Here is a 21,405-nt window from a genome sequence, read left to right as displayed (position 1 = left end):
TGAAATATAATGAATACAATTAATATTAAGAATTATATGTTGTGGATTTTTTTTTATTAAAAAATGCTCTAATGGATTTTGTTTGCTTGCTTTTCTTTGCTTGTTTCTAAAATAATTTGTGTCAATTGCTAATTTATAAACATTCAACCCTTGTTCACGTTCACATTGTGTTTTAGAATCTGGTAGAGAAAGCCATATAAACTTCAGTACAATGTGGTACTCAATTTGGAGCCTAAGTACCTATTGGAAAAGTACTGTTGTTTCTCGTAATATATGTTTAAAGTTGAAATTAATCTATAAGTAGTTTTGTTGTTTGTTGTTTTTGTTTGTTTGTTTGTTTTGTTTCTAAAGAATATTTTTATTCATACTTTATTCATACAACTTTTAAAGAGTATTGAAACAAATCACGGAAACAATGAGGCTTTATAAGATGCCTGTATCTTTTCAAGGTCTTTTAAGAGAGCTGAATCTGAGGTAATCATGAACTTTTTCACTTCAGGAAGAATGGTAAATTTATAGGTACTTTCTGAAACTGAAAAGAGTATTTCAAGTTGTTAATGTAGTCTTCCATTATGTAAACTGTTGCACATTGTCAAAAAAAAGAAAAAAAAAAAAGTCTTAATCATCCTCTTTTCCTCCCTCCCACATATATGATAACATTTTTAAGAAAAGTTTTCACCACCAAGGAAACACATCAGAGGCTTTCACTTATTCTAGCTGAAGTAAAATATTATCTAAAGGAATAGAAACACTTTCCCAATCTACAAATTGTATTCCTTCCATTCTCTGTTTTGTTTCTTTTCTTTTTTCCTTCTCCATGTAGTGACTTAAATTTAGCTGGCTGCAGGGCCCCTAACCAGCTCTCTTGCTCCCCCCCCCCCGGAAGAATGTGGAGAGAAAATAACATAGTAAGACAAATGAACCAAGGTAAAGGAAGACAGATACTGATTACCACCACTGGCAAAGCAACCTCAAATTGGGGAAAAAAAAATAAATAAATAGATAAATCATATTTTTTTCCCCACACTAGTTAGGTAGTCAGAAACAAATATGAAAAATAAAACACCTTTACATTCCCACCACTTTTTCCCAATCTAAGCTTTACTCCTTCATTCTGAAGTGTATCTCCTGTCCCCATTAGCCAGGTGGCACTGGGAAGAGATGGGATTACGGTCAGCTCTTAACCATTCCTCTCTGCCACTCTTTCCTGCTCACATATTTCCTGTGCTCCAGCACAGCTTCTCTGCAAGTTCCTATCAGGAGAACCTGCTCTAGAGTGGGATCTCCATATGCTCCTGTCCTGGTTTCAGTTAGGACAGAGTTAATTTTCTTCCTAGTAGCTGGTAGAATGCTATGTTTTGGCTTAGGATGAGAAGAGCGCTGATAACATGCTGATGTTTTAATTATTGTAGAGTAGTGCTTACACCAAGCCAAGGATGTTTCAGCTTCTCGCTCTGTCCTGCCAATGGGTAGGCTGGGGGTACAGCAATAGCTGGGAGGGGACAGGCCCAGAGCACCTGACCCAAACTGGCCAAAGGGGGTATTCAAGACCACCTGACGTCATGCTAAACAATATATAGAGGTAGCGAGCCAGGGGGAGGAGGGCCGGACTGCTCGGGGTTAGGCTGGGCATTGGTCAGTGGGTGGTGAGCAATTGCATTGTGCATCATTTGTTTTGTACACATTAGTAGTCGTAGTACTATTATCATCATTATTGTTATTATTGTTATTAGTATTTTCCTGTCTTAATAAACTGTCTTTATCTCAACTCACGGGCTTCACTTTGCAGTTTCTCTCCCCCATCCCAGAGAGGGAGGAGGGAGGGAGAGTGAACGGCTGTGTGGTGTTTAGCTGCCAACCGGGTTAAACCACAACAGTCCTTTCTGGCACCCAACGTGGGGCTCAAAGGGTTGAGATAACAACAGGTCTGACCAGAGTGTGTTAAACTAAAATTGGTATAAGTATTTGACCTGCTTAATAGTTGCTAGTCATAATGCTGATTGCTTTAATCTCAAGCCTGCTGCGCCTGTTTTCCAAATTGAGTATTATAGCACGTTACTTTCTGTATGTGCTCTCTGTCATGTTGTTTATCCTTTCCAGGCCCTGGTTTAAGATCATTATGGTTCTGTGCGCTGTAACAGTAGCTTATGATACGATGAAATTTCTGGTCATGACTCTAACCTGGTATTTGTACTCAACACTCTTGTCGACTCTATACTTTCGAAACCATATCTCGGAAACTATTAACAATTACACTTATTGCCTTTTTTCATCAGGAAGACAATCTGTGGAGGGGAAAGGGGAAGATATTTTTTCTTACCCGTTCACTCTCTTTTTCTCCTTCACCACCTTCTTATCCTCCAAGCTTGTTAACGATAGTTCTCCAAAGTGACACAAATCACTGTAACATGCTGGGGTTTGGCCCATGCCTATTGAGCTGTAATTAATACTACGATCAACTTAGTGACACACCCAGCAGCCACTCCAAGTCCTATGACAGGCCCAACGGCCACTCCAACCCCTATGATGGACCCTGCAGCTGCTCCAGCTCCTGTGACTGTGTCAGAGAAACAAAGTGTAGCAGTTGTAGCAAGTTGCCCCTGTAGAGAAGGTGAAAAAAAATGGTACAGAGTTTCAGGTCATTAAGAACACAGACTTCTGCTAAGTCTAAGTGTAGAGAAGATGATGCTGGGCCATCAGGAATTCAGGAGGAGGAAGATGAGGATGCCAAAAAATTAAAAATAACTGCCCGAAACCTATAACAGCATGAGCTATGAGATGCGTGAAACGATTTTCATTTTGGGCACTGGGCCTGTTTAGCCTGGAGAAGAGGAGGCTGAGGGGAGACCTCATCGCAGTCTACAACTTCCTCGTAAGGGGGTGTCGAGAGGCAGGAGACCTTTTCTCCATTAATACCAGCGACAGGACTTGTGGGAACGGGGTTAAGCTGAGGCAGGGGAAATTTAGGCTTGACATAAGGAGGGGGTTCTTCACAGAGAGGGTGGTTGCACACTGGAACAGGCTCCCCAGGGAAGTGGTCACTGCACCGAGCCTGTCTGAATTTAAGAAGAGATTGGACTGTGCACTTAGTCACATGGTCTGAACTTTTGGGTAGACCTGTGCGGTGTCAAGAGTTGGACTTGATGATCCTTAAGGATCCCTTCCAACTCAGGATATTCTATGATTCTATGATTCTATGATTTTGGTCACTGCATAGGTGAGCAGGTAGGCAGGACCTACCCTTCACAAACCCATGCTGGCTGGGACCAATGACTGCTTTGTCCCCCAGGTGCGCCCCAATAAGTTCGAGAACCATCTTCTCCATGATTTTACCAGGCACTGACGTGAGAGTGACAGGCCTGTAATTGCTAGGGTCTTCTTTCTGACCCTTCTTGAAAATCGGCACAACATTTGCCAGCTTCCAGTCTACCGGGACCTCTCCAGATTCCCAGGATCGTTGAAAAATAATTGAGAGAGGTTCCACGATGACGTCCGCCAGCTCTTTCAGCACCCGGGGATGAATTCCATCCGGACCCATGGACTTGTAGGGATCCAGGTGGAGTAACAAATCCCGCACACGTTCAGGGTCGGTTGGGAGTTTGTCATCCCCACCGTCCCGGTCCTCCAGCTCAGGGCACCCTGGGTCCCGAAGCCCATCATCGACATTGAAGACAGAGGCAAAGAAGGCGTTAAGCGTCTCTGCTTTGCCTATGTCATTGTCTGTGAGGAGACCTTCCCTATCAAGGAGAGGCCCTATGTATTCTTTAGTTCTCCTTTTTCCATTCACATATCTAAAAAAACCCTTTTTATTTTCTCTCACAGACACAGCCAGCTTCAACTCTAGGTGTGCTTTAGCCACACGAATTTTCTTCCTACAGACACGAGCAGCATTCCTGTATTCTTTCCATGTCACCTGGCCCTCCTTCCAGTAGCGAAACACTCTCTGTTTCCGCCTAATCTCCATCAGAATGTTCCTGGTCAGCCACGTTGGCCTCCTGCCCCACCTGCCTGACTTGCGATATTTAGGAATTGCCTGATCTTGTGCTTCTAGGAGGCATCGCTTAAAGAATGACCAGCACTGGTGGACATCGAGGCCTTCAAGAGTAGTTTCCCAGGGGACCTTGCTGACTAGTTCCCTGAGCAGCCTGAAGTCCGCTTTCCCCATATCTAGGGATGAGGTTTTGGTGGCACTTTTCCTTCTGTCATCGTAAATTTTGAACTCAACCACTTCATGGTCACTATGACCGAGGTGGCCACCAATCACCACATCTCCCACCAGACCCTCTCTGTTTTCTAGCAACAGGTCTAGGAGGGCACCTTTCTAGTTGGCTCCGTTAACACCTGCACCAAGAAGTTATCATCTAGGTGCTTCATGAACCTCCTGGACTTGCTCGTGTCAGCCGTGTGGCACTCCCAGTTAACGTCTGGCAAGTTGAAGTCCCCCATAAGGACAAGGGGAGTTAATCTCGAGGCCTCTCTTAGTTCTGTAAAGAATAATTTATCGGCGCTATCGTCCTGGCCAGGCGGTCTGTAATAGACTCCCACAACGACATCCCCTTTATTCGTTCGTCCCTTGATCCTTACCCAGAGGCTCTCAACTTTGCCATCGCCGATCTGAAGTTCCACACAGTCCAGCCCCTGCTTCACATACATCGCCACCCCACCACCTCACCTACCCTGCCTGTCCCTCCTGAAGAGCCTGTAACCATCTATCGCAACACCCCAGTCACAGGACTCATCCCACCAGGTTTTGCTTATGCCGATGATGTTGTAGTTGCGGGACTGGGCCAGGACTTCTAGCTCATCCATTTTATTCCTCATACTGCGTGCGTTTGTGTAGAAGCACTTCAGGTGCGTCTCCTTACACTCAGCACCTTGTGGATCTGACCGAAGGACCTCACTGGCACACAGCCCCTCTGATTCTAGCGTACCATGCCTTAGGTCTTCACCGGCGTGCCTGGTTTTAGCCCCTTCCCCCTTCGACTCTAGTTTAAAGCCCTATCTATCAACCCTGCCAACTCCTGACCAAAGATCCTTACCCCTCTCCGAGAGAGGCGCATCCCATCCGGTGCCATCAGGCCCGTTGTAGCATAGACCTTCCCGTGATCGAAGAACCCAAAGTTCTGCCGGTCACACCAGTCTCGAAGCCACGAGTTTATGTGAACAGCACGCCTTTCAGCTTCGATCCCCCCTATCGGAAGGACAGAGGCAAACACAACCTGCGTCCTCTAAGTAGTTGCCCCAAATCCCTAAAGTCTCTTTTGATCGCCTTCGGACTTCTCGTTGCTACTTCATCACTACCAGCCTGAAAGACCAGTAGCGGGTAGTAGTCAGTGGGCCGTACCAGGCGCTTGACTTTCTTGGCACAGACGCACAGAAGTATAAGGCTTTAGTAGACACCAGTGCACAATGTACTCTAATGCCATCAAGCTACAAAGGGCCAGAGCCCATCTGTATTTATGGAGTGACAGGGGGATCTCAGCAGTTAACTAACAGTACCGGAGGCTGAAGTGAGTCTGACTGGGAAAGAGTGGCAAAAGCACCGTATTGTGACTGGCCCGGATGCTCCATGTATCCTTGGCATAGACTAGAAGAGGATGTTGCAAGGACCCAAAAGGGTTCCAGTGAGTTTTTGGCATATCTGCCTTAGAGACAGAGGGCATTAAACAATTGTCTACCTTGCCCAGTCTCTCAGAGGACCCTTCTGTTGTGGAGTTGCTGAAGGCTGAAGAACAGCAAGTGCCAATTGCTACCACAACTGTGCACCAGCAGCAATATTGCACCAACTGAGACTCCCTGATTCCCATCCATAAGCTAATTCATCAATTAGAGAGCCAAGGAGTGATCAGCAAGACTCAATCACCTTTTAATAGTCCCATATGGCCAGTGCAAAAGTCTAATGGTGAGTGGAGACTAACAGTGGACTATCATGGCCTGAACCAAGTCACGCCACCACTGAGTGCTGCATGTTCATGCTGGAACTCCAGTATGAACTGGAATGGAAGGCAGCCAAGTGGTACACCACAATTGATATCGCTAATGTATTTTTCTCCATCCCTCTAGCAGCAGAGTGCAGGCCACAGTTTGCTTTCACTTGGAGGGGAGTCCAATATACTTGGAATCAGCTGCCCCAGGGGTGGAAACACCACCCTACTATTTGCCATGGATTGATCCAGTCTGTGCTGGAGCAGGGAGAAGCTCCTGAACACCTGCAGTACATCGATGACATTATTGTGTAGGGTGACACAGCAGAGGAAATTTTCGAGAAAGGGAAGAAAATAGTCCAAATACTTCTGAAGGCCAGTTTTGCCATAAAACAAAATAAAGTCAAAGGACCTGCACGAGAGATCCAGTTTTTAGGAATAAAATGGAAAGATGGATGCCATCAGATCCCAATGGATGTGATCAATAAAAAAATAGCTATGTCTCCACCAGCTAACAAAAAACGAAACACAAACTTTCCTAGGTGTTGTGGGGTTTTGGAGAATGAACATTCCAAATTACAGTCTGATTGTAAACCCACTCTTCTGAGTAACCCATAAGAAGAATGATTTTGAATGGGGCCCTGAGCAACAACAAGCCTTTGAACAAATCAAGCAGGAAAAGTTCATGCAGTAGCCCTTGGACCAGTCCAAACACGACCAGGTGTAAAGAATGTGCTCTACACCGCAGCTGGGGAGAATGGCCCCACCTGGAGCCTCTGGCAGAAAGAACCTGAGGAAACTCGAGATCGACCCCTGGGGTTTTGGAGTCGGTGATACAGAGGATCTGAGGCCCGCTACACTCCAACCAAAAAGGAGATATTGCAGCATATGAAGGAGTTCGATCTGAGTTTTTTCTGCTTTTTTTTTTTTTTTTTGATCTGCAAATTCCCTGTGGGGGTGGTTACAGCAATGGAAACAAAAGAACTGGCAACACAGGGGCAAACCCATCTGGGCTGCTGCATTGTGGCAAGATATTGCTGCTCGGGTGGAGAACCTGGTTGTAACAGTACGCCACATAGATGCTCAGGTGCCCAAGAATCTGAAGAACATCAAAACAACCAGCAGGTGGGTCAGGCTGCTAAGATTGAAGTGGCTCAGGTGGACCTGGACTGGCAACATAAAGGTGAATTATTTATAGCCCGATGGGCCCTGTGTATAGCCCTGTGTGGTGTTTAGCTGCTGGCCAGGTTAAACCACAACAGCTCCGTTGTGTTCCTCTCCATGGGCTTCTCCATTATGGTCTTCTCCAGTAACTGAAGCACCTCTTCTCCCTCTTTCCTCTCTGACTTTGGTGGTCACGAGGTTATTTCTCATGCTATTTTTTTCCTCGCTTAGCACTGTCTGTGCAGTATTTTACCCTTTAAATATAGTTTTAAAAGGGCACAACACACATGGCAGAGGAGTTCAACTTTTCAATCAGGAGTAGATCTGATTTGGAGCCAATTGGAACCAGTTGTGTCTGAAATGGAGCAGACCTGGTTTCTTCTCACAGATGCCACCACTGCTGTTCTCCCACTATCAAATCTTGGACAATATACAAAACTAATCCAAGTATTGTCAAGTAATTGTATAGCCCACAAGGAAGTTCTGTCAACCTGATTTCAAATACGTACTGGAACAGCATTCTGTGCTAGCAAATACGGTATATAGAAAAGCTAATCTTAGATTTTAATATTCATAAAATCATAGAAAGTGGGAGTTGGATGGGACCTGAAAGATCATTTAATTCTAAACCCACTGCCATGGGCAGGGACACCTCCTACTAAATCAGGTTGCCCAGAGCCCCATCCAATCTGGCCTTGAACACTTCACAGTGTGAAGATGGAGCATTCACAATTCTTGGCAACCTGTGCCTATCTCACCACCTTCACCTAGTGCAGAATTCCTTCCTAATGTCTTATCTAAATCTACCTTCTTTTAGTTTAAAACATTATCCCTTGTCCTATCACTACACTGTCTGGCAAAGAATCTCTTTCCGGCTTTCTTGTAGAGCCTCTTTAGGTAATGGAAGTTTATTATAAGGTCTCCCTGAAGCCTTCTCTTCTTCAGGCTGAACAACCCCAACTTTATTCAAAGGAGAGGTTCTCCAGCCCCTCTATCATCTTAGTGGCCCTTTTGGACTTAGTCTACTACTTCTATGTCCTTCTTGTGCTGGGGGTCTGTGGTGTAAATGCCTGAAGTAACTAGGAAAATAAAACTAACATTCACACTTTTAAGGAAAAGGTACAGCATTGAAGAGGCTTTCAGGGTAGGGCATAACTGCATTATCTGAGCATTCCCTAGGCTCCCAACCTTAGATGCTATCGCGCTGGGGAAACTTGGTGTGCTAGCTCTAAGGAACACCACGGAGCATAGAGTGGAGTGGAGACACCACGGCTAGGCTCTGTAATCAGGTGGGGTCTCGATTGTTCTTGTGCACAAAGCTGCACTTTTTGCCACCCTAAGACAAAGACCTGCCATGTTTTGACAAATGCTGTACCCTAGTGTACTTTTTGCTCATTATAATATCATTATAATACCAAAACACACCTCCATCCCAAAAGCTACCCGCCTCCAAGGTGCGACCACCCCTCACTGAGCATGCGCTCTGAATTTCTCGGAGCCTATTACTTTAAACGGAGACGGGAAAACTTTACACCAATCATAACTAAGATATGCTTGACTAGAGCCACTCAAGCTCCACCTAGAAGACAGAAAATAATATAAATTGGCCCAAGAGAGAGGGGATGTTAGGGAAGATACCATCGTCAGGGGAGATACCATCCCGAGGACATACAACATCCTTAGGACCTCCTGACTCCTGGGATCAGTTGACGGGCTGAGCCTCTCTTCCCCCCCCCATTGGGACGCCTTTGGGTGAGATCTGAACATTTGCTTATAAATCTCTATAGAGTCTTTGATCCTTTTAACGCGTTTATTTCTAGGCTGCGCACCTGTAACACCTGTAATACCTATAACACCTATAACACCTATAACATCTGTAACACTTATAACATCTATAACATCTATAACATCTGTAACATCTGTAACACCTACAACACCTGTATAACATCTGTAACACCTATAACACCTGTGTATTTCATGCATACTAGCTTGCTTTTGCAGATAGTCACTATCACCGGCAATCCAAAAGAACCTGATTATCTGTTGCTGTAATAAACCATACTTGATTGCATTGTGATAGCTCTCATTAAGTGCAACTAGGGTGAGGGTGGTTATCTGTGATAGTTCAGTGTTCTGAATCTAACCAGACCCCCAGACGGTTAATGCATTGTTGGTGTACGTCTGAACGGACCCCCAGGTGGTTAATACGTTTTTGGTGAATGTCTGAGCGGACCCCCAGGTGGTTATTACGTTTTTGGTGAATGTCCGAACGGACCCCCAGTTTTGGTGAATGTCCGACTGGTTCAGTACTCTGAATCCAAACGGGCCCGTAACGGTTAATCAGCTACACCCCTTTAACGCGACAGTAAAATTGGCGTAGTCGGCAGGATTGCTATGGATAAACTACTGCAAAAATATAAATGTGCCCCTTCCCAGGCAGGGAAGGAGTTTTCCCAAAAGTTTTGGAAAAATGAGGAGAAAGCTCTAGAGCACATTGAGCCGTGTCAGGCTTCACGAAAGATTGGTCAAAGAAAGGGTAAAGGTGCGATTTATGCTGTGTTAGGAGATTGTTTGTCTTGTGCTCGGCAAAAAGCTAAGGAAACTCCTGCTCCCAAACTGATCTCTGATGCGGAACATACAGCTTTGAAATCAGAGAATGAAATATTGAAGTCATCATTGGCCTTTGAAAGGGAGATGGGAAAAACATTAGGAATCAGAGTGGATAAACTTTTGGATGAAAATGACAAACTTGTGAGTGAAAATGATAAACTTGTGCATGAGAATAATCATCTTAAACGATTGCTGGAGAGGGTTAGTCATCTGTTAAATAAAGTACAGCCTTGCGCTCCGGTCAAGCAGATTCGTGGAGTACTGCATAGTGCAGAACCTGAAAGCTGGGACAGTGATTTCTGGTCTGACAGTGATGATGGTGTTGAAGAGATTTCTGATTCTGAACCCCAATCCATTTCCTTGAGACCTTTGGTTAAGACTGAGACTGCTGTTGATGATAATGATGAAATCCGCACTACTGTGCGAACGATTCCGTTGCCACCAGCAGAGTTGGTTAAAATACAGGAGAAGTTCTCAAGGTGGTCAGGGGAATCAGAAGTTGAGTATGTGTGTCGAGTTTCTCTTAAAGGAGGAGATCGAATGACGTTGAGTGAGAAAGAGGTAGTAGGCTTTTGGAGACCTGGAGTATTTTTAACCACCACTCCAGGAGCTGACCTGGCTGTAGAAGTACAGAAAGCAGCCTGCATTCAGGCAATATATGAAAGAGATGAATTAAGGAAATCCCCGATGTTAGCTCCTATTGATCCAATTCGGTTAACCCCTCTCATCTGTGGACTCCCTGATTGTCTTAAGATGTTTGTAGCAAACACCCAAGATCACGTACTAGCTGCTTGTAGGGATGATGATAGTGGTTGTAGGCAAAATCCTAACTCCCCTATTCCCACCTGGAGTGAATTGGTACAAAACATAGATAAGTACGGACACCAAATGGGCTGGATTAATTCATCCAGTATTAAATCCCAAGACCACTCTCGGCGAGTCCGCCAAATCCACACTAAAAATCCCAGATATCCCAAATTCAAAGAGAGATTGAAACCTAATAGGGAACGAGGTGAGTTGTGGTGTCAGCAAAAAAACTCTTATCCCCGGGGAGGGCAATGAGCCACCCTGCTCGGCAGGTATTAGCAATTCAACGGCTCTCTAATGAACACTCTGACCCTATCATTGCCATTCTTGTTGAACCCTCAAAAATATTGGTAAATTTTCTTATTGACACTGGGACCCAAATGTCAGTAATTACACATGAGACAGCACAAACCCTGAGCATAACACCTGGTCAACGCATGGTTAAATTCACGGGAATCAATGGTGTGGAAAAACAATGCCCCACTGCAAAAAATTCACTCTGGTTGCCAGAGGAACAAAAATTAACCAGGGTAGAAGTATTAGTTGGTGCTGCATATACTAATATTTTAGGATTTGACATACTGCATGGTTGTATGTGGAAACTCCCTGATGGAACTGTGTGGAGTTTCGCGACACATCAAAGGGATTCAGGCACCGTGAGACTGAGCCTGTTACAAACATCCATATCCTTATCCCCTGCTAAAATCATTAATGATCGGCAATATCTGTTGTCAGCAGCAGCACTTATGGGGATTGACGGGGTGGTAACTGAATTGGAAAAAAGAGACATTATTAAAAGGACCCATTCACCTTACAATTCAACAGTGTGGCCAGTAAAGAAACCAACCAGGCAATGGCATTTTACAGTGGAATACAGACAGTTGAATGCTAACACTACACCTTTGACTGCCGCAGTTCCAAACATGGCAGAGATAGTGAAAGCCCTCTGTGTTTCTAACAGTAGCAATAGTGCTAATATTCCCAAATATTTCTATGCATGGGAAATCAAAGATTGCTATTTCACCCTCTTTCTAACCCTGCCGGTTGAATACAACTGAGCATGTTTTATTTTCTTTTGTGTTCACAGGAACCCTGAGTGAACTGTATATGGACAGCTGGAAGATGACGAATCAACAGTTTGGATTAATGATGCTATGCTTTACCCTGACCTTGATGCAATTACAGACCTTAAAGGAAACTTAGCTACTGTGGCTGTGCATGGAGCTGAGGTGTTTCACCATGGCATTTAACCATGTATTGTCACAGTATAGCACAGTCACTGGAACATCTCAAAACAGAAAGGACCTAAATCTCTCTACTTTAGTTCTACATGGAAACAAAATATTTTCAAAAGATGAATGGAGTTGGAATGATTCTCTAAGAATGGCTGAACTTTAAGCCATGTCTGGACAAACAATACAAATTGGTTGCCAAATAACTAAAATAACTGAACCAAATTTTGATTGCTGGTACAATTTTACTTTCACCAAACCTATAATTGTGTACTGTCTCTGAGGCTACAGAGGCACAGAATTACTATTTGAATTCATGGTCAAAGGATAAGAAGCCTTTGCCCCTGCAGATATTTGAAAATGAACCGACTCAGCCTTCCATTGGTCTAACTCCTTCCATCTTCAACACAGGTCCTTACATAATTAAAAATGTGGGACAACAACAAATTGTCTTTAACCCTAGTTGGTCCCTAAAAAAGGGCCACAGGATGCAACTAGGTTATTGGGAACAGGATTAGGTATATTAAATAACATTGATGCTGAGGTCTAAATGAGTAGAGTAACTGCTACTACAGATGACCTAAGGAAATTGGAACAACCAATAAAATCATCTTTATTGGCTTTAGGAGCAAATCAATGGCTTCTATCAGATATTTTGCCCCATTGGGAACAAATTGAGGAAAATGATCATCAATTAATTGTAAATGCCCTTGGAAAAGCCCAAGGCAATACCTCCCTTGCCTTGAGCTGTATCCAAGCACAGTTATGGATAAAATCTGTAGCAGCAGCTATTATTAGAGAGGGAGAAGGAGGAACTTTGCCCACTGAAATTCGAAAATTGATTTGGGATAATGCTTCAGAATTTGAAAAAGAATTTCAAGCTTGGTGGCAATTAGTCAACTTTACCCATTATGCAGAAAATGATAAAATTGTTGCCTTTATACTTACTATAAGTAATGCCACCGTATACAATGTATATCCAATCATTGCATTAGGACTCAATCGTAATGGAACTATACTTTATCCTAAAGAGCATAAAGTATGGGCCCATGAAGAGGGAGGAAAGTGGCAAACAATTGATGTAAATGCATGCATTGTGCGTGAACAAAAAGGTTTCATCTGTGAAAGTAACACGCTGGAATCTCAAAACATTTGTCTTAACACTGAGCAAAATATTTGCCACTTTGAGATACATCCTAATGAAACCCTTAAAACTGTACTTATATATATTGGGAAAGGTTGTGTTTGTATGAGAACTCATTGTGATTCTATAGTCGTAGATGATACAGTGGTAGATACCAGTAATCACTCTAATGTTTGTGTTTGCAATTTTACCAAAATTCTAGGATGTGATTTTAAATACTCAGTTCCTGTCACTTCTTATCAACTTATTGCATCTAATTATATTCTGCTTCATGAACTGCTGCCTACTCCTATTGGAATGAACCTCACCTTGGTGAAGAAATTGCTGGTACATGAGGACCTGAAGCAGCTGATGACACAAGTCCGAGAAAATGGACAAAAGACTCTGATTACTGTCCACCATGATGCACAAGAAATACATCGAGTGATGGAAAGAATGAAGAGAGATGAGAGACACCATTGGTGGGACACTTTGTTTGGATGGTCGCCAGCTGCCAAGGGAATCTTCAACAAGATGCTTCACCCTGTTATTGTTCTGCTAATACTCACTGTATGATATTTTATACTGACAATTAGTTTGTATGCTAAACTCTGGTTTATGATGAAACGTTTAGCATCACTACACAATGTACATACACTCGATAAACCTCATTCTGAGGATGTATGTGATATCCCCGACATATTCCAACCGTCGTGAAGCTTGAGTGACTATAGTCACGGGGTGGATTATGTGGTGTAAATGCCTGAAGTAACTAGGAAAATAAAACTAACAATCACATTTTTAAGGAAAAGGTACAGCATTGAAGAGGCTTTCAGGGTAGGGCATAACTGCATTATCTGAGCATTCCCTAGGCTACCAACCTTAGATGCTATCGCGCTGGGGAAACTTGGTGTGCTAGCTCTAAGGAACACCACGGAGCATAGAGTGGAGTGGAGACACCACGGCTAGGCTCTGTAATCAGGTGGGGTCTCGATTGTTCTTGTGCACAAAGCTGCACTTTTTGCCACCCTAAGACAAAGACCTGCCATGTTTTGACAAATGCTGTACCCTAGTGTACTTTTTGCTCATTATAATATCATTATAATACCAAAACACACCTCCATCCCAAAAGCTACCCGCCTCCAAGGTGCGACCACCCCTCACTGAGCATGCGCTCTGAATTTCTCGGAGCCTATTACTTTAAACGGAGACGGGAAAACTTTACACCAATCATAACTAAGATATGCTTGACTAGAGCCACTCAAGCTCCACCTAGAAGACAGAAAATAATATAAATTGGCCCAAGAGAGAGGGGATGTTAGGGAAGATACCATCGTCAGGGGAGATACCATCCCGAGGACATACAACATCCTTAGGACCTCCTGACTCCTGGGATCAGTCGACGGGCTGAGCCTCTCTTCCCCCCCCATTGGGACGCCTTTGGGTGAGATCTGAACATTTGCTTATAAATCTCTATAGAGTCTTTGATCCTTTTAACGCGTTTATTTCTAGGCTGCGCACCTGTAACATCTGTAACACCTGTAACACCTGTATAACATCTGTAACACCTATAACACCTGTGTATTTCATGCATACTAGCTTGCTTTTGCAGATAGTCACTATCACCGGCAATCCAAAAGAACCTGATTATCTGTTGCTGTAATAAACCATACTTGATTGCATTGTGATAGCCCTCATTAAGTGCAACTAGGGTGAGGGTGGCTATCCGTGATAGTTCAGTACTCTGAATCCAACCAGGCCCGTAACGGTTAATCAGCTACACCCCTTTAACGCGACAGGGTCCTAGAGCTGAATGCAGTACTCCAGGTGGGGTCTCACAGGAGCAGAGTAGAGGGGGAGAATCCCCTCCCTCAACCTGCTGGCCACACTTTTGATGCAGCCCAGGATATGGCTGGTTTTCTGGACTGCAAGTGCACATTACCGGCTCATGTTGAGCTTCTCATCAACCAACACCCCAAGGTCCTTCTCATCAGGGCTGCCCTTAATCCATTCTCCACACCATCTGTATTTGTGCATATGTCCTGTTTTTGGCTGCACAGAGTTAGTTTTTTTTTTTATAGTAGCTAGTATGGTGCTGCGTTTTGGATTTAGGATGAGAATAATGATGATATCACACCACGTTTTTTTGTTGTTGCAGAGCAGTGCTTACACAGAGACAAGGACTTTTCTACTTGTGCTGCCCTGCTGGTAAGGAGGTTGGGGGTGCACAAGGAGCTGTGAGGAGACACATCTAGGATAGCTGACCCAAATGGACCAAAAAGATATCCCATGTCATATGATGTCATAAAAAGAAAATAAAGGAAAAAAGGAAAGAAAAAGAATATGGAACATTCCAAGTGATGGCGTTTGCCTTCCCAAGTAACCATTACTCATGATGGGCCGTTTTCCCGGAAATGGCTAAACATCTGTCTGCCTATGGGAAGTAGTGAATTAATTTTTTTTAATCATATGGAGAGAACCTGGTGTGCTGACTCTAAGGAACAGTACAGAGTGTAGAGCAGAGTAGAGACACTGCATCTAGGCTCCATGATAAGATGTGAACTTGATTGTTCTTGTGTACCCTGAGACCAATAAGCTGAATATTTGCTACCCTGAGCAAATGGCCTGTCATATTTTTGACAAAATGATGTATTTCAGTGATTTTTGCTCATTATTCTATCATTGTAATACCAAAAGCTACCTGCCTTCAAGGTGTGACCACCTTTCACTGAGCACACACTCTGAATTTCTCTGAGCCTACACCTTTAAACAGAAGCAAGAAAACTTTGCACCAACTGTAACCAAGGTATGCATGATTAGAGTCACTCTAGCTTCACCTAAAATATTAAAAAAATAATATAAATTGTCTTAAGAGAGAAGGGATGTTAGGGAAGATACCATTGTGACTTCTGGGATGAGTGTATGTGCTGAGCCTCTCTTCACCCCATACTGGGAAGCCTTTGGGTGAGATTTGAACACTTGGTTATACCAGGTGTCTCTGCAATAACTTAGAAACCTCTATAGAAACTTTATACCTTTTAATGCATTTATGGCCAGGCTGTGTTACTCATGCTTTTGGTACTTGAATGTGCTTTTCAGACAGTGAATATATCACTGCCAATCTATAGGATCTGTGTACCTGTTGATTTAATAAATTGCACTACTCATTAGCCATGATAGCTCTCACTGAATGCAACCAAACTCTTTAAGTGTGGCTGTGGTAGTTCATGGAGCGTGACTAGATTGAGGGTGTTTAACATTATCTGTGAACCCATAATCGTGATTCACTACCTTGAATGTGACTGGACTTAAAATGGTTAATTGGGTATACCCTTTATGCATCAGACAGTTTAGTCAAGACTATTCTAGACATCCAATTCCTATATTAAATGTTTCAGCCAATGTCCTCAAGCAAATAATAGAATACAGAATTGGAAGATGAGATTAAATAACTAGATTTTACATAGATGAAAACATAATCTTATTTGCTTGTCCCTATTTTCAGCCCCACTGAAAAATTACCTGCAGATTTTAAACAACTAAACTACTAAACTAAATGGATTTCTATGGATTTCTTAGCTTGACTTGTATTAGAATATAATTTATGAAGGGATGTGAAGGGGGAATAAAAAGCTTTTGCTTTCTATCTGATACAAAAGAGGTGTGGATGGCCTCTTACAAAAGTAAAATTCACATGCCATAACTTTCATGCAGAAGACCTTTTTCCATTTTTTTACAGACAAAATTTTGTTATGTGCCAGTAAAGACATTTGATTATGAGCAAATACGGAGATAAAAATTAATTGTTAATACAAGTAATGATTTAATAGTTGAGATGGTTGCTACCTCTATGGAACAAGCAATAAGCCAATCAGGCCAAGGTAGGCCCAGGCTTATTCTGAGACCCAGTGCAAAGTATATGGCCTTGTACTCGCAATGGGAAATATCTTATTCAATTATGCTTTCCAATACTGCTTTATATATATATCTAAGCAGACCTGATTCTTTTTGATATGAAGATAAATATTCAGACCTAAACACTGGAGTCACAAGGGCTTTTCTGAATAAGTTGTTAGTTCTATGAGTTATAAAACTTTTTTTTTTTTATTCCTAGTCTTTCATCATGAGAAACTTTACGGACCTGAAGGCCTCCATATTTCAGGCTATCAACTGGAATCCAGAAATATTTATTAAAGATTTATAGTTCACTACATAAAATAAAAGTGTCCCAGGTTCCATAAATACATTTTTTTTTTATGACTATTTTACTGAAATCTCCATGACTTTAAAAGAAATTAAGGTAAATATTTTTTCATGAGTTTTGGTACACTTGAATCTTTGACAGTGTACAGAGCAGTAATATGGAGCTTAGATGGCCTGCCCACATGCTCAGATGGGTGCATTTCAGAAATGCAAAAATTTACTAAATGGGAAAATGTAAACAAGCAAGCAAGCAAACAAGCAAGATTTTTTTTTCCTGGTCTGCTAAATATTGCTAAGTAACCAAGAAAAAATGTTAAACACTGCCACTTTTTTTTTTTTTGTGTATGTGCTTGTTTTTATTTATCTTATCTTATCTTATCTTATCTTATCTTATCTTATCTTATCTTATCTTATCTTATCTTATTTTATTTTTTGACTATTAAATCTGTAGGCAAAATTGGAGAAACCTGTCTTGTATTATTTATAGATGCATATAATTCTAGTGAGGAAACAATGTGAAACACAGAGAATTACAAATACCAGGAATGCATTGAGACATACAAATGTATATATTCATTTTTTATGACTTGAGGAAACAGATTTACAAATGTGATGTGATTCATGTCGTTTTTAAAAGTCTTGCAGATGACACCTATAAGTGAGTTATTCATGAGTCACTGAGCAATCCACAGTGTTATTGTTCATGCCTTAAATTTCAGGAGTGCTACACTAGTACATTTCTAATATGAGACTAAAGAACCTGCCTAGATCCTTTAGTAACTTTTAGTTTGTTATTAAGTAATCTATGTTGCTTACCTACCCAGTAAGCAACCTGATTTACACAAGGTTTATTTAATAGGCTCTTAATACTATTTCTCTTAATTCTGATTAATCTACAAAAAGACCATAGATATTTTAATACTATTCTGCAATAATATTCAGGGAATATTATCCCCTTTCTGCAGCTGTCATGATTAATTAGATGCTGTCTTCTATATAAATAATTTAAACATCTAAAAGCTGTAGCTTAGGCAACTAAATTTAAACTTGTGACGCTAGCGACCCAAACTCAGCTGTCATTTAAACTATGAGATAGGAAAGGTTGATATGCTATCAGCTTCTTGCTTTTAAAGTATGAAGAGTCTTCTATTAAATGTAAGATACATTCTTAGTTTAGAAACAAGGTGAATTACTGCCTTATTATTACTATAATAATGCTTTATTATTACTATAGTCAGTGTCTATGCCTTATAAATGCACATTCCAGGCTGTACTCATGATTCCAATTAATTTGCACTCTTTTTCTCATTTAGTGACCAAGACTGATCTCATTTAGTGACCAAGACTGAACATGAGACACTCTTTCTGCCAGCATGGACATCTTTGCTAAGTGCAAAAAATGAATACAAATCCACACTGACAGGAATAAATTCATTCAATTTTTTCAGTACCTTCCAGGTTTGCCTTTTTTTCCCTCCTCTTAATTTAATTATTAGATTATTAATGATCCACTCCACTGCCCTTTACAAAGAAGTTCAGGGAGTCCATTGTCTATATCCAAAATCATTTTAAAATCCTTGGTCTGATAAATAGTTTTAGCTTTTGAGTCATAGATTCAAAGACTTTTACCTCTTTAGAGCTGCTGATGTACAGTAACACTGGAGGATTTCAGCCATTCCCACCTATTCTAATTTCTTCTGGTTCAACAGTTCTTACTGTCTAGCCCGGGCATCACAATTGCAAATCACATTCTGATCATATTCTTCAAATATTAACAGAACTCTCGTCAGTTCTGCATTCAGGACTGAGTGAGTGTCATCATAGCTCTCTTTTGCATATGGGTTCAACAGCCTAAAAGGTATAGTTGTTTAGTTGAATGCTCATTTTCATGGACATGTGATGTTAAAATCCAGTGTGGACTTCTGCATGAATATGCAGAATTATGAATTTCATAATTGTCTACTTCAATAATTCCATTATATGTCAAATATAATTACATATATTTTGTTGTGTGTCCCCTGCCTCACATTTACATTCAAAATTATGAAATAAACTTACAGATAACATGTGCAACTTTTATTTATTTATTTATTTATGACTTTTACAGAAGGGCAGTTGGAAAAGTGTCTTCACCTTCTAAATTAATGTGTAATGTTTATTATGAACACTGGTACAAGACAGCACATGCAAAAGAAGAAATTGTAAGAAAAATATTACAGAAATTTGTTACAAAGAACATGTAGCAACATGTAGCAATATGTAGAATGATTGCAGCTTACAAATATTGACTAAATAAATAAATAAATAAATGATGTTTGCACAATTACATAACATCCTGCAGGTGCATAAACCAAAACAGGCTATCTTAATGAAATGGGAATTTTAAAAGAATCTCATTACATTTTGAAAGATCTTGATTTTATTAATGGTGGGAAGTCTGCATAAAAAGCAATAACATATCTTGTCAGTATGCTTATTGCGTGACAAAATCTGCAAAATTGATGTTTTTTCCCACAATTAGATCCTCGCAGACAAAATTCACACTGAGCTGCAGAATTTCTGTAGGAAATAAACAGAATGATTAGAAGTCCCAGTTCCTTTTTTTTTTTTTTCTTGTTGAATAGTCTCAATCTTGAAAATCATATTTCAGAACCTATTTAGATGCTTTTGACAATTCTTCAACTAATAGAAAATATTTGGTCATTGATTTTCCATAGAATGAATAATGCATGATATCAATAGTTTCAAAAAGACAAAATAAGACATCTGTTCTGAAAAACACACTTGTGAAAGTGAACAGATGAAACTGCAGGAAGATGGTAGAAATGATAGGTTGCTAAATTTCCCTTTACAACAAAAGGGAAATTTAATTAAGGGAAATTTCCTTTTCCCTTTCCAATGAGACACTTCACCTTTCAGCATTCTTTTCTTTCTGCCAGACTAATGTCAGAATGTATATGTAACATCCTGAACCCAACTTATTTAGAAGTAACATTAATATAATAAATAAGTACTTTCAATGAGGTCAGCTGACTAACTCAGGTAGTATTTATTTATTACTAGGAAATGTGGAAGAACACCTTGTATCTTGAATTTTATAAGAGAATTAAGAATTTAGGTCAGCACTGAAAAAAAAAAAAAAAAAAAAAGAGATACAGTGCTGTGAACAATACATTTACGAATTAAAAAAGTAATATGATTTTTTAAGGAAAAGAAATGAGAAATTTGCAATATACTTAAATTACAGTGGTAAGTGATATAAGGTAATTCCAGAAGAAATTGTAAATTGCAGTGGTATTTCACAGTCAAAGTACTTCACAAGTCAAAAACTGAAAAAAAAAAAAATCCACCCACAAAATATATAAAAGAGTATTATATAGATACTGGTAATATCAGTATGGAGAACACAACTATATTTAGAAAGCAAAAATTTTAACAACCTGCATGAGTAAATAAACTGAAAAGGTAATATTTTTGAGTAAAAAAAAAAAATGTAGAAAGAGTGATGGTAGCTCAAGAATGAGAAACCAGAGACCACAGAATACTCTGAAGGCATAATGACAGAAAAGTACAAAGACAGCATACACTGCAGTCACAGGATTAACAAGATTAACAAATCAAAGGATTAACAAGATCCTTGTCAAACAATAGTCAATTATAAGGCATTGGTTAAACCCAGTCTAATGTAGACATATGTGAGTTTAGATGTACCTCTGTTCCTCTGCTTATTATAAAGACTCTAACCTGATGAGATCAGACACATGTTTATACCGTATATGATCAAGAGGACATCACCCACGCTGTCAGATACAGTCTACAAACATCATAGACAAACAAGGATGAAAAGTTGCAGTGGAACAATGCAAGAACAAGGAAGTATAGCTGTTTAACCACAAGCATGTGCTTATTTCAGCATGAAAGAGGAAACTAGGATGTTCTAAAGTAACCTATCTTAAGTTAGCATGATAAAATACAAACCCTGGGTGGAGATCTGAGATGATAATGAATGACCATTTGAGGTTAATGATCTGGCACTGAGCTTGAGCATGCATGTTACTAAATTATGTGACCAAAAACAACTAATGAGTTGTTAATGAGTTGTTCTTCTTGAGCTATATAAAAGGCCTGGCACCCAACTCTCAGTGTGCTTGCTTTGTGAATTATTACCTGGTACCCAATTCTTCATGGTCTTGAAATAAAGATTAATCATTGGACCTCAGCTCAGTGTGCTTATCAGCTCTAGCACACTGGGCATAAACCCAACTTTTGTTGAGGGCCAACACCACAAGAGCTGGAATATCATGGGCTGCAGAATGGAGACCTGTTCTGACATGGTTCACCA

The 21,405-nt window shown here is 40.8% G+C and overlaps 1 protein-coding gene across 3 annotated transcripts in view; it reads left to right on the top strand.

Annotated features, from left to right (window-relative positions):
• The window catches only part of LOC140001296 (uncharacterized), a 739,961-nt gene extending 726,228 nt beyond the window's left edge, over window positions 1–13,733 (top strand). For 2 of the 3 annotated variants that reach the window (XM_072032461.1, XM_072032459.1), the window contains exon 2: window positions 11,593–13,733. In XM_072032461.1, the coding sequence (XP_071888562.1) occupies window positions 12,288–13,436 (1,149 nt within the window). In that variant the 5' untranslated portion in view covers window positions 11,593–12,287 and the 3' untranslated portion in view covers window positions 13,437–13,733. Of the gene's footprint in view, window positions 1–8,411; window positions 8,841–11,592 lie in introns of those variants that run through there. The other variant, XM_072032458.1, reaches the window with a different exon arrangement.
• Window positions 13,734–21,405: the final 7,672 nt, after the last annotated feature.

The sequence above is a fragment of the Anas platyrhynchos genome, chromosome 1, assembly GCF_047663525.1.
Source record: "Anas platyrhynchos isolate ZD024472 breed Pekin duck chromosome 1, IASCAAS_PekinDuck_T2T, whole genome shotgun sequence".
Classification (NCBI taxonomy): Eukaryota; Metazoa; Chordata; class Aves; order Anseriformes; family Anatidae; genus Anas; species Anas platyrhynchos.
Note: the sequence above shows the minus strand (reverse complement) of the source record. Positions and strands in the feature narration are given on the sequence as shown.